Source organism: Streptopelia decaocto (assembly GCF_964273445.1).
Source record: "Streptopelia decaocto genome assembly, chromosome: 3".
In the NCBI taxonomy this organism is placed as follows: domain Eukaryota; kingdom Metazoa; phylum Chordata; class Aves; order Columbiformes; family Columbidae; genus Streptopelia; species Streptopelia decaocto.
The window spans coordinates 63974556-63989016 of NC_138656.1; the positions used below are offsets into that span (position 1 = coordinate 63974556).

At 40.0% G+C, this 14461-nt stretch overlaps 1 protein-coding gene across 7 annotated transcripts in view; it reads left to right on the plus strand.

Annotated features, from left to right (window-relative positions):
* Window positions 1-14461, plus strand: part of ARHGAP18 (Rho GTPase activating protein 18) — a 66543-nt gene that overhangs the window by 17731 nt on the left and 34351 nt on the right. For 5 of the 7 annotated variants that reach the window (XR_014183818.1, XR_014183819.1, XM_082050123.1 and 2 more), the window contains exons 2-3: window positions 10334-10533; window positions 12809-13044. Coding sequence is in view for 5 of the 7 variants with exons in the window: in XM_082050123.1 (XP_081906249.1) it covers window positions 10334-10533; window positions 12809-13044 (436 nt within the window). In the remaining 2 variants the exon portion in view is untranslated. Of the gene's footprint in view, window positions 1-4458; window positions 4526-10333; window positions 10534-10876; window positions 10940-12808; window positions 13045-14461 lie in introns of those variants that run through there. The other 2 variants (XM_082050125.1, XM_082050127.1) reach the window with 2 other exon arrangements.

Consider the following 14461-nt stretch of genomic DNA (forward strand, 5'->3'; position numbering starts at 1 on the left):
CTCATATTTAAGTGGAACCTCTTGTGTTCCAGTTTGAACCCATTACTTACCTTTGGTTGTCACTGAGGAAGGAAGGAAACAGCTGGATAAGGGCAGACCTGCATTGCTGTCTGCCTCGGCTGTGGTACACTGCCCAACTCCTGCTAGAGGAGTTCCTCAAAGCAGGTTTGCCTCCTGTGTTGTTGTTGTCTTTGCACCTCTCAGAGCAGGTGAAATCCCAGTGACTACTTTTGAAGCTGGTTGCAAACACCTCCTTCCTAATGCTGAGCCCCAACTAAACCCAGATTAGTCAATCCCTTGCAGTATCCTTGAGGCCTCCTCTCTCCTACCCCATTGCCTTTAAGGATGCTTCTTAAAAGCATCCTCTCTGTTTTGCTTCTGAACAGACCTGTGTCCCTCAGTCTACTTGAGTACTGGCCCGCCTTGCCGATGCTGCTCTCCTCAGCCTGTTCTGCTCCCTCCTCTCCCTCTTTGATCCAGCTTCTGAGAGAGAGCACCTGTATCTGCTTTGTCTTCCTTGATCTTTGTTGGTGATTTATTTACACAATTAAACTAATTTCCTGACAAAACCTCTTTAGCCTCCTACATGGATTTCCTTGCCTTCTCTTTGAGAACGCTCATACAAATTTATTTATGATTTATTCTGAATGTAAGGATTATATTGTAATAAATTGACTATGAATGCGTGCCAGTTTCCTTCAAGCATAAACAAAATTACTGAATTGTGCTGTAGGCCTTATATTTGCAAGTAACAGGGTTATAGGTCTAGCTAATAGGTCCTTTAACATGGTAAGAGCTAATGCTTTTAGAGAACTAATTGCTTTTAGAGGCACAAAAGTGACTCCAGTATCATTTCATGACTGTAACTGCACTTTACTAGATGGTCCTGTTATTTGGCAGGATAGGTTAAATCAGGCTTTGTTACCATGCTTATTTTTTTTCCACTGTGTAAAGAAAAATCAATTATTTAAATCTTTCCTCTCTGTGCCTCTCAATAATGGAGTTAGACTGTATCTATTTCACTTCCTGGTTTATTCTCTTTGATATCTGTGGAGCCTGAAGTAATCTCACACAGGCTTTATTCTCTTTTTTGGGAGAAGATTAGTTCCAGTGGTTCTCTCTCTGTGGGCAAGAGGTTTTCTTTAAAACTTGAGCTTTAAACACAATTAGGATTGCGTGTAAGGGAAATATACTGTGTGTCTTTTTAGTTTGGAGACTGATTTCTTTTTTCATTCAGTGGGATTTGAGGTTCTGTAAGCACTTCCAGTTCTTCCAAAAGTCTGCAGCAGTTGCAAACCTGCCTCTAATGTGATGCCACTTGTGTGGCTGTGTCTATATTGGTCACCTAGGTTCCCTTGCTGCCTTGTTTTCCTCTCTGGTGGTTTTTGCACTTCCAGGAATAGCTATTTCTTTTTCTAAAATGTATGCTTTTGAACAGGAAATTTCTGTGTATCGGCAAAAAAATGGGAATGTGTTTTCAAAGGGTCAGAATGGGAGGACCTGAGACGATATAGTCTACTTCATTTTGTCAATACAGAAGTAAAACCAAAACTGATTTTTTCTGATATTACTTCTCAGTTTGGCTAATTGTGATAGTTTTATTGCAAGTCTGATAACATGCGATGTTCTATTTCAAGCTCCAAGTCTGAGTCCGTGGGACACACTTTTCACTAACAGAAATAAGCAGACTTCTGTATTTTATGGCTGGGAGAATAAAGCTAAAAGCATGCACTGAATTGAGCAGCTCAAACACTGGAATGCAACAGTCTCACAAAAAACAAGGAAACACAACTAGTCCAGTCATTCTGTGCGGGACAGGCTTCATGGCTGCAGTTGTCAGTCCTGAATTCTTTCTCGCTTTGTATGGAGTGGAACAAGATCACATTTATTATGGAACAACCTGCGACGGCATTGCAAGCAACTCTTTTTGCAAGTGTTCAAAAGTGCATATGTTATAGTTCTATCACCTTTTTTGATGATGTGAAATGATTTATAATCAACTGTACACAGGGGCCAATGATCTATACCATCATTTAGATAGTGTGTGTATGTGTATCAGTTTACTATAATTATAATTTGTCTAATCAGAAGTAGAAAATAGGTAGAATCTAATTGGCTGTGTGGGAACATGAGCTCTTATTACAGGAAATGTCATTAAATATTTTAATCTTCTTAGAAGTGCTGCATATAGTTCAGGCAGATTAAGTTTTGGCATCGTATCTGCAATCTCCTATTTCTGGTGCAGTGGATTAGAATATTAAGTGTAATACTCTATGGTTTTGCCACAATTTCCTTCCTGTTTTACTCAGTGACAGATTGGGGTTGGGAAAGGAGGAAGGTTATGTTCAGTAAGGTAAAAAAATCTGATCTAAATAATGATGAGGATATGACTGGAAGCAGTGCAGTGTATATATACACCTTTTAGACTTACAGTCTGGCAGCCCTAACTTTGGACTGTTTTGCGTTTATTATTCGTGGAGGGGTTTAAAATGCTAGTTTGTGGGGTTTTCTCTGTTTTTTTTTTTTTTTTGCTGTGTGTGTGTGTGGGTTGGTGTGGTGGTGGTGGTGTTAATCTCCAGAGCAGTTTTGAGCAGGTATTAACAGCAGCTGGTGGAAAACATTTGGAAAAACATTTGGAAAGTTAGTACTGTTTTATATGCTCTCTGCAATCACTTTGTGCTAGCTTTGGAAGGAGAACAGAACCTTGCCTCAGTTCCTAGTTCTTTGGCTTTTTTTGGGAGCTTAAGAGGGATTTAGGCAAGTTTCATTGCAATTGCTATTTAAAATGGCTTGTAAGGTCATGGCCGAGCCAAAATAAAACTCTTTAAGTTGGGAGAGAAGGAGTGCTATGCGTCAGTACATTAAAAATACTGGAAATTACATTGATTTGTTACTGTTATCTTTACAAGTCTTGTATGACTCTCCTGAAAAGACAGTTGCAAGAGAGTTTGCAGTCAGTCATGGAAACAAAAGTGATAGAAAAGGTAGAAAGGAAAGGATGTAGTTGTTGCAATGAGTGACATGCTTTAGGAGCTAGAATGAATGGGAGAAATACAAGTCCAGACTGAAGTTTCTCTAATGCCTTCTAGAAGCTATGAAGCACTTTAAAATGTATGAGAAATATTTTTGCATTGTTCTGGACACCAAATGGCCGGACTTGAGTCTTGGTAGGTGTTGTTCAAGGGTTACCTGCTGCTTGTGAAAGCTGGTGATACTGGCTTTTGTTTGATAGGAGGTTTTAGCTATCAATGAAATAGTTTTTTGTTTTTTTTTTTTTTTTTAAGTTAAGCCATATAAAAAGATGAAGACATTTACATTTTATAAAAAGAAAACCCTTCAGTTAGGTAATGTACTACTCTGTGACTTATGTTAAATCTGGTTACTTTAGAACCACTGGCTTTGATGGGCACATCAATTACAATTTGATATATTTTTCTTTAACAGAAGACTTTGAAAGGATGCTCAAAGCTGCTCTGCAAAATGCTGAGTTCTGTGGAAGGGGTGGTGTGACAGAAGTCAGTTTCTTAAATATTAGGTTGAAACCATTAGAATAAGCGATCTGGTAATAAAAATTCTTTAACACATCCTTGAAATAAAGGCCTTGTGTTATCTTCATATCTGATCATTTGGGATGCAGCTTTGCCTAGAAACTGTGAAAGATCAGGTTCTGGTAGGCACTGTGGCTATAGGAAGATCTGGCAATCACTTCCCAGGCCGTTGTCCCAGCCAAGAACAGGGAGCTTAAACCAGGCCGCTGTTGTTGCCATTAGATTAGAGCTTTCTTAGTTAATTCGATTAAGAAGTCTTTGCACCTCACAGTGCTACTTGGCATCTTGAAAGGAGGGGAGGGATGGGGGGAGCTTTGGGCTCAGAAGCTTTAGTTATTCCCACGCTTCTGTAGCTCAACCTTCAGGATGAGAAGCAGGACAGAAGACCACATTGTTTCCCTCTCATCTTTTTAGTTGTTTAGATTTGAAAGCACTTGGGAAGTCCTGTATTTATATTAAAGGGTACGGCATCCCGCGGATGTGATTGCTCAGTAGATACTTGTCAAAATGGCCCACAGTACCCATAGGCAACTTCGATTGTTTGAATCTAGTTAGCCTTTGAACAAATGTAAAATTACTTATGCAAATTACTGCTTAAGTTTGTAACTCCTGTGTCAAGAAGATAATTCTGTTTTGAGAGTGCTACTCAATTTATAGCCACAGAGCTGGAGTCTGTCAGATACCCACAGCAGCAAAGCTTCCTTTTATCTGCCTTGCAGTTTGCCGTGGGGCAGATCTCGATCTTTCATGCTCAGTGGTCCAGTGGTGAAAGACTCCGGAGATCAGAGAATGGTTTTTGCTTTTGTCACTGGTTTGCACCCTCAATTTGAACAGCATGCTTCACCTCTACAGGCCAAATACCCCCATTGTCTTTTTCCCTCTCACAACCTTTGTGTGTCTTGTTTATCAGGTTATTAACACGTCTAAGCGTGTGTTGGGACGATGCTCAAAGTCAGTGAGGCCCAGTACCAGCTGAGGTATGGCTGCAATAATACTACCAATGGCTAAATGTACACAAGCCTTTGGGAGTAATGACTGCCTTTGTGTGGGGGTTTCAGAAGTTGCTGCTGTAATATAGCTGTAGTCAGGTGTGTTTTTATCATTTTATGTAACTCTGGAAGGGAAATGCTAGTTTATTGGGGTACCAGAGGGTGTACCTGAAGGGAATGTAGTGCTCAAGATGTTGCCTGTACAAGAATCCCAGCAGCAGTGCTTTATGTACAGGATTACTTAAAGAAGCTTTTAAGGCCAAGCATATGGGTGATTGTATATTCAATGTACAGTTTAAGGAGGTTTAATAGTGTAGTCTGACAAGTAATTATATCACTTGATAACACATTGCTTTTTTGCACTGCTCTCAATGTTGGAAATTAGCTGATACAAATGTTTGTGAAACTTTTAGTCTTATAGAACATTGAATTGACCTTCAATTTGAGCCTGTTTAATGGTGATGTTTAAGACTCCCATAGGCTTTGTTAGGCAGCTGTGGAAAAGGACAATATTTGTTTAATTCCAAAGAGCTGAATCCTAATTGAGGTCAAACCCAGTAATTAATCAGGTGGCCTCTTCCCTTCTTCCACTTGTGACACTTCTTATAGTTACAACTGGTTTTATTTAAGAAAGATCCAGGCCTGAATTTTGAACCCCAAAATTTGACAAAAGGAGGTGGAAAAAAGGACTCTACAGAATTTTCTAATTTGTGGCCAAGAAGAAAAGGCATTCCTTACTTCTCCCTTTCCCTTGCTTTCTATCTTTTATCGTGTGTGTGTTTGTTTTTTTGTTTGTTTGTTTTCCCCAAGGAGATGATCGCAGATTATAGGGACTGGTATCTTTTTGCTTTATGTTCGTGCAGTATTTAGTAGCTGGACTTTGTCCTTTCCTGGAGTCGGTGAGCTCACCTGCAATAATCCTATTAAAGGAACTCCATTTCGCTTTCAGCATTGTTAATCTATTCGGTTTGGTTCAACAGTGTATTTATATTCCCTAGTTTTTATGACCATGAACATCCTTGCCTTTAGTATTTCTACATTTCAGTGTATTTACACATCTAATACACGCATGCCCATATATAATATATAAGGATGCCATACAATTATGATGTTTATATAGCAATGTAGAAAGATCATATTCAGATTCAAAATTAGTGGCTAGCACTATAGAAATGATGAAGTTATCTTTTTTTCTCATCACTTGCTGTTTTAAAACACAACATAGTCCTTAATTCTTATGGAGAAAACTGGAAGTAAAGACAAAATTAGCTTTCAGTGAAATGAATGTATCTGAAATGGCAGTGAAAGTGCACCTTACTAACTGATTAATCTCCAGCTGTTGTGGTTTACATGTGACAAGTTTCAGTTATGAACCGCTATAAAGGCACTGAACAGACAGGGAGATTGAGATTTCACAGAAAAGAAAATAATGAATAAAGATGACTGCACTAGTAAAAAGTGCCTATTGATGAAATTAAAATCAGGCTGACAGAACCTGAGAAATGCACGTTTTTTATTATGATGTAAAACAACGATTAATGTGAAGAATTGTGTTTTCCACAGTTGGTCACGAAAGGGAAGGCTGAAGAAAATATTTGTGCCCAGTTCTTCTCCCTTAAGTACCACAATGTGAGGCTCATCAGTGCTTAGTGAGATAACCTAAATCTGGTTTCTTTCCGTATAAATATTAGGAATGGTGTTCATTACAATAATTGGTTTTAATAGCTCCCCTCTGGAAGAGCTAGAGTGCTTTGTCTTATATCCTTGACGTTTCTAATAAATAAATGCATCTCTAGTGGGTGGGACAAGAAGATTAACTCTGGTAAAAGACTGCAATAACTATATTGAAGAATGTGTTTTATACTGGGGGCTCAGTTTTGTGTTGAGCTACATAGGCAAAAATCTCATCGGCTTCAAAGGGCACATGTCTGAGTACCAGAAGTCAGAGCTAACTGTGTAATTTGGAAATGAGAGTATTTCAGTACTCCCTGTAAAGCTGTTTGAAGAGTAAACTATTTACTAGTGATTGGAAATAGATGTTAATAAGATTTTAATAGAACTTGAGAGTGTTGTTAGCAAAGACCTTAATGGAAATACAAGCTTTCTGGGGGAAGAAAGGTGCTGGAGAGTAAACTTACAATTTAGTAATCTGAAATGCTAAACAAGTAGTGTTTGAAAATGACTTTAAGTGACTAGTGTTTGTTAGCAGTACCTTACTTTTTCTGGGAGAAGAAAAGACATCTCCTTAAAGATACTTGTGAAAAGCAGCTGCATTCTTCACATTTTAAACAGAAAAAATATAACACCTAAAAACTTCAGAATGTGCTGGAGAAGTAACCTATCTTCTGCAACCTCAATAATAGCTTTTTTTTTTTGCAGTGAACTGTGCTTATTTCCTACTGATAATTTTTTGGAAGGCAGTCTTCTACAAAGTTTTAAAGGTTGCAACATTGGGTATTTGAAATAACTTTAAGATTGATTTTTATTTTTTTTTAAATGAGGCTGTGAATGTGGGATTAATTATTTTTAAAAATCAGATCTCTCCTCCAGATTCCTTGTACTATTCTTACTAAGATTTATTGCTTTTCCTTTTCTCCTCTCTTTTTTTTTCTTGGCCTTAACTTGTTCCCACCTATGCATTTTTATTGTGTGATGTGGAACTAATGCTTACTAAGCATATGTTTGGAAAAGGATTTCATTCGGTGGAAGGTCACAGCAGAAATCCCATGTTCTTGGTCTTGCCAATAAATACCTAGAAATAAAAATGTTACTTGGCAACCTATTTTTCCCTATACTGGGCATTTAAAAAATTGTTTTTCTTCTCTCACCTACACCAACCCTATGATATCAGGGCTGTCCTTGATATCCTCAAAGGGCCGTTCTCATTCGTGTCTCTGTGCACAGAGGGAGAGACAGAGATGGGGATGCCTGGAGCCACTTTCCCCAGTGGGGCATGTGAAGCAAGAAATGTTGAGCTAAGTGAGGTGAAAATCAGATCTGACCTGCTCTGTCAGATAAAGTTTTAGCAGTTCTCTCCCAGCCCGAGCCTCTCTCTGTCCTACCCGATAGAAACATCAGGCTGTGAATGAGCCTAAAGCAGCATGGATTTTGAAGGAGAGATTCGCAGCAGAGCAGTGAGGTTTTTGAGGTGAATATTTCTTGGAAGGTTCCCCTGGCTTGTTGGTGTCTTTCCCTCTCTGAGGGCTTTCACAATTAGAAGTGGCGTTACTGCTTGATGGAAGCTGGGAGTTGCTGTATCGATTCATTACTGAGAAGCAGAGGTCAGGCCGGGGGGAGCCTTACAAGACAAGCAGCTATGTTTGGTCGAGTAGAGCAGGTCTGTGCCTGGTGATTGAAGGGTAAGGCACGAAGGGTAGAGCACAGTCTCTGAGAGTTAGTGGAGTTGTTTTAATGTACAGCAAATGCTCACAGGACCTTGAAAATGGTCATGAATGCTCTGTCCTGGGTGTCACCTGTGCATTTGAGGACACAGACTTCTCATCTGTGAGACAGGACTTAGTCCAGGGAAGGTGATGGGCTGGCTTCTCTGGAGGAACCCAAGGAGTACTGCCCTGGGAGTGTGGCACCAAGCTGTGGTCTGCTGCAGCATGTCCCACTGCAGCCTGCCAGAGTCCCCCAGGTGCACACTTTTAACATATTTGATCTGTTAGCTCTGTCTTCCGCTTGGTGTGCTGTGGTGGTTACATTTCAGCCTAGGTGGGTCAGTGAGAGCAGTTTGTTCCAAAGGTGAAAGGCCACTGAAGAGCTGTTGAGCAGGTCGGCAGGGTTAAGCCTAGGGACGATAAGCTGAAATCTGACCTCCCTCAGGCTGAGTTCAAGTGTGCAGAGTCTCTTTGTGAGAGGGACCCGGTCGGCTCTGAGCACCTTCAGCCACAGGAGGAGGGAAGCCCAGGCAAGGGCTGGGAAACCCGACCTGCTTTGGCCACACCTGAGACCTACGTTGGCTGCTGGGAATGCTTCTGATGTGGCTCCATGAACATCCTTCTGCAGTGATTAGTGTTGGATTCACAGGCAGCACAGGTCACACACAGGACAAACCTGTCGGGAGAAGTTCAAGAGCAAAGGTAGCTACATGGAGAAATCGTATTGGTTTGGTAACATGCTCTACTACCAAGATGTTGTTATTACCATTGATGCAGAACCTGAATACTCCTTTGTATGTATTTTTTCCTGGGATTTCAAAGAAGGGCAGGTTAAGGAATGGTTTTGGGGTGCCTATTGGCTTGGTAATTCATTGTCATTCATTAACTTGTACCTGGAGGAGGGAGGCAGGGCGGGTGGAAACTCAGCCCTTTCATAAGGCTCTTTACCTTTAAAGGCAAAGTCCATATGGTTAGTATTTCTTATCAGAGAATCAAGCACGTATGGTGTGAAAGGATTTGTGACTTGGACACACAAGGGGCTTATCTTCAGAGAGAAAGGTATGGCTTTTTTTACTTAGGGGCAGCTAACAAGCGTCAGTTGTCCCAAGATAAAATGTAAGGACGAGGTGCTTTTGTTTTAATTCTAGATAAACTTGCAAAGCCAGCCAAATGGGGTAGGACTTAATTTACAGCATTTACATTGTGATAAATCCACAGTGCTTGATCTTTGATATGTTCTTCTCTCAGAATAAGTGATATTTATTATTTAACCCCAAACCGTGGCCCCTTTTTTAAAATATGGAGACAAATTCAGACATAAAAGACATCTGTAGCTGTTCCTGAAATGTTAAGAACATACTATTTTTTAATACAAGGAAGTATTTTGATATACTGTCATAATACTAGAGTTACTCAGTTTAGAAATGACCACTGGTGATAATCTTGTCCGATATGCCCCAAACCTGAAGTATGGCTGCTTTTAAGTTAGATCAGGTTGCTACTCATGTAATCCATGTCCTCTTTCTGATACTTTGAACCAGTTTGTGGCTTTTGATTTGATGTGTTTGACCGTAAGAATGACCTGTAACTTCGATAACGTAATTATAACCTTTGCACTTTTTAAGAGGAATTCTTTGCTAGGTCAGTGGTAATTTTTGCCAGTGACTTAATGAGTTCTAGATGAGACCTAGAGGTTTTAGCTTGTTAGTTTCTTTTTTCTAGTTGCAGCTATACTTAAGATGAAAGAACCTTTTGAAAGCCTTAGCAACATATGTTTGGCAGAGTGACCCAAAAACTAACACCAAACTATAAATATTGTAAGCTTTCAGTCAGAGAGGAAGCAAGACAGAAACAAATAGTGGCCTTTCTTAAACGTTTGGACTCACTAGTTTTACTTCACAAGTTGTAACCTCAGTAATTCTACTTTGTACTTTCCCAGCTGTAATTCAGGTCATAGATACCAGACTAAACACCGATAACAAAAGCAGAATAGCGAAGTAAAAATGTAGGGACACTGTCAAGCTATAAGAATTTACTCAGGCAGAAAGACACTTTTGAAAAATTTGTTATGAGCAATGGTGATAGGAAGATACATACCATGAGGTCTGTGAAACTGACTTGTGAATTGAATTAGAGGTTTGGTGTAACTAGCATTACTAGAACTTGGATTCATTATTTGTTCTTTAATACAGACTCCTATGCCCTTCCAGAGTGGGAGATGCATGTAGCAGAAAAGTTAAATTAAAAATCTGTTCCAGATATTAAAAATAGTTTTCAGTATCTTGGTTTGCCTGTTTATAGTAGTTTGCTTTGATACTCTGACACAATTAATTACCAACTGCCTTCACAGATATAAATATACCCTGTATCTTAAAATGCTAACCAAAAATTGCTTTTTGGTTTATGTTTATAGTCGTCGGTCTGGTCAGTATACAATGAACCATGACCATTCCAAGAAGACACCTGATGGAGCATCATTTGACCGCTCAGGATCCCAGGACTCCTTGGATGAACTGTCTATGGATGACTACTGGAAAGAACTTGAAAACATCCATGAAACCAGAGGAAATAATAATGAGGAACGAGTAGCACTTGTGGTGAAAGAGCCAGATGGTAATGAAATCCACTCTTGTGAATGATTGCTGTTTAGGGATTTTTCTTTAAGTCTTAAAGAGATGGCACCCACCTAACACACTTAAATCAAAGAGGAGGTCACTCTACTGAACACCCATGTTGAAAATCCTGTTGCCTCTGATACATACCACCAGAAACAGGTGGTGCCCTGAAAGAGAATTGTCTCAGAGATAAGTAAAAGGCTGTTTTTCCTTTAAATGTTATTTGCAGAACCTCAGAAAGTTTCCTGTACTTGCAAATCACAACAATCAAAGCTTCATTTGCAGTTTACTGTTAAACTAACTTATCCTTTCACTCTTTGTATATGTTGTTCGTTATTGTAGCTATTGTGGATAGAAACCTCACGCTTTAGAAGACAAGCCAATGATTAACCAGTTTAAGTTTAGTGAGTAACTTTCTACGCTTGTAACTGTTGTGACTGTTCAGTTGTACTATATTTGTTTCTCAGAAGCATCGGTTATGGGCCTGATCTTAGAAGAAGTTGGGCAATTTCTGTATTTTTCTTGTCCTATCACGTAAAAGAGGAGTAATGTCCTTAATTCCACTCTTCTCTCAAAAATTATTTTTAACAGTGCAGTATCTGCCCTTCTGCCATTCTTACAAGAGGCCCACAGTGTCAGTAAATTAAAATGGTGAGCTTTTCGTATGGCGTCTATGTGAGTGAGAAGAATGTGCTCCATTTGCTTTCAAAGGGATTTGCAATTCTAACAGCCTAGGCATTTTGAAACATTGCTGCTATTTACAAGTGCTCTGAAGAGGGTGGCAGTGTGACCTCTGGAGAAAGCAGCAGGCTCCTAGCCCGCATATCCGGGGAGCAGGGCATCTGACAGAGCTGCGAGGCTTTCTCTAGAGCAGCAGAGCCCCTTGTTCTGCAGCACAAGCCTCTTCTGCCACCCCAGCTCACTGATGCTGTTACACTTTCAGGCTCTGCACTCCGAAACCCACCTTTCCTTTTTTTATTTATACATAGCCTATTTCCCCTTAATTGCTGCTCCAGCTTGAGTCGCAGACTGGCATGGAGCCCAAGCGAGTCAGCTGAGTTGAGTTGATGAGCTGGAGCAGATGTTGCTCTGCCCCACACCTTGCCTAATGTGCAGCACCTCGCTTGGGTACAGGTACTGCTGAACATGTGGGAGACTGCACCTGGCTGATGGGCCTGCCTTGGCAGGGGCTTGCTTGAGACCTGGACATGCAAAGGCGAGGCAGGGGAGGGAAGAGGTATACCTTGCTCACATCTGCTTGGAAGAATGAGTGTAGCACTTCTTTCTTGCCCCAATAGCAGAATCTGAGAGAGTTTGTCAAGATTTGGCCTCACAGCCATAACAAAATTCATACTTAAAATTTTGTGCCTGTTTTCTGAACACTGTTAATATTCAGGTGCCCACTTGGATGTGCACGGGGCACTGTGGGAAGTTGCAGTCAATAGTGAAGATGACATGCCAGCTTTGGAGTACTTTTAGTTATCCAATAAATGGAAATGTGGCTTGAATGTTTGAGACGGTTGCTGGCATTCAGCACAAGCCCAGCTGCTACAGACAAAACTTAGGGTTTTAAAGAAAGTATCATTAGAGAGATGCTGATTTCAGAAGCAGAAGTTTTGCCATCAATGACAGTATTCAATAGCTTTCTCATCATTCATGTGCAGTGATCTGTCAGTAAAGGATACCTTATCAACTATAAGACTACAGCAATAATTGTGTCATGGGCTGTCAGCAGGCTGTAGACCATGTCATAAGAACTGATTAAAAAATAGCATTAAGGTGACTCCTGAAGCCTGGTTTGTCCTTCATTAAATTGAGCTAGTGGAGAGCTGTAGAATTAATGTATCAAGAAAAGTGGGCAAAATCCTGTCAGTAAAAGAGCTAAAAAGATTGAGGATTGAACTAAAAATCAATGAAGCAGCAATGATCAGAAGTTTTCAGACATCCCCATACACATTTATATCTAGGTACATTTATAAAATGGTATATAATTTAATAGAAGTGCTATAGATTATTATAAAGATTGCACTATAGCAATCTGTATTGGATTAACTATTTTAAAAGCTTTTCTATCATATGTTAACACTTTGGAAGCTCTTTAGAAACAACAGGGTTTTTCCAAGTCATGATAGTTTAAGTAATTGTTCTTAATTGTGGATCCCCTTAGTACTTTCTCTGTGAACTGCGTTAAGTATATTGCGTTATTAACATCCAGTCTGCTTAACCAAACTTGAAAGCCAACGTTTATACCTTTTTCTCTTTGCCTTGCTCAGAGGGAGAACTGGAAGAAGAATGGCTGAAGGAGGCAGGTCTGTCAAATCTGTTCGGCGAGAGCTCTGGTGACTCCCTAGAAAGCGTGGTGTTCCTGTCCACGCTGACCCGAACCCAGAAGGCAGCGGTAGAAAAGCGAGTAGAGACTGTCACGCAAACCATGAGAAAAAAAAACAAACAGCACCAGATTCCTGATGTCAGAGATATCTTCCGGCTACAAGATGACTCAAAGGGAAAAGTAAGTTCCTGTCTGTGGTTTTGTTTGATTCTGGCAGAGAGAAGAGAGGGGCATGTGGGAGTGAGGGAAGGGAAAAGGGACGCACAGACACAAAAGGAATATTTCCAGAAGATTTGTGTCTAACTTTTCACTGATTTCCAAGGGAATTTTTTACTGAATTTATGGGAGTAGCATTGGTCCATACATGACATTACAATTTAGTGTGTAGAAAGAAGTATGTATATTGGTGATGAATAAAACAACCACTCCATGGTCAAGATACTAATCGGAATTACTTTTAATGCAGATGCAAACCTCATGATAACAATCACCCAAAGAACTAACAACAGTGGTAGTGGCCAGCAGTCATCCTGAGGTGTCTGCCAGAGCAGTAGCTCTAAGTTACTGGTGTTTTTGTTTGTTTGTTTGTTTTGTTTTTTGTTTTGCTTTTTGTTTGTTTGTTTGTTTTTAAAAAAAGAGAAACAAAAATGGGACATCAACCTAATGTACTCAATTTTGACTAGGCTTTTATGCCTGTCAGCTGGGGGCTTAGACCTTGTACTGACTCACTGGGCCTGTGTGTGTCGTTAAACTGTGTGTGGGAAGTTGCTCTGAGGGGTCCTTGTGTCCTCTCCTGGGCTATGGAACAGGAGAGTTCCTCTGCCACACACAGGAAAGGGGAAGGAGGGAAATGGAGACTATGATTAGAGTTGTTCTTCTCTGGAAAAATGTATGTGTCCTCTCTACTCCCCCAAAAGCAGTGAGATCTTCAGCTGTAAGAAGGCTCTTACCTGGTGGAAGTGCAGGGGTAATTTACCTGACCTCGGCCCCATCCCTCATTCTTGCTGCTGCCATTCAGCGCAATGGTAGCCGTGGTGGAAAGCATGGTGGATTTTGAGAGGATTTCAGTTCCTCTTTCCCCTCCAACAGCTTCCTCTCCTTCCACAACTCCTTTCAAATTAAATAGAGGTGAAATGTAGTGAGGGAAGTTTGTAAGCTCAAATGTATGTCCTGGATGCACAACTTCCCTTTCACTGTTCTGCTTTGCATGTGGTTGCACAAGGGATATTAACTCTGTAAAAGCTTTCCGGGATCTGATTTGGAATTGACTATACCTAAGAATTACAAGCAGAGCAATTTATGTAAAATATCATATAGCTTAAAGCAATAAAATTTCCCTTTCAAGTATGTTATTTCAGTAAAGCACAGGAAATACCCATGTTCTTGTATTTAAGTTACATATTGTAATGTTTGGAAGTCACATCACAGTGTTCAGTAGACTTCTGAGTCTCTTAAACTACGTGTTTTGATATTGATACAAACAAGTGATTGTAGCCATTTAAGATGTATAAAACAGAAGGTTAGAATACTTATTACGTAGAGAAATAACTGAAAAAAATCCTTCTAAACCTGTCTCCTTGAGTGGAGTGAAATAAAA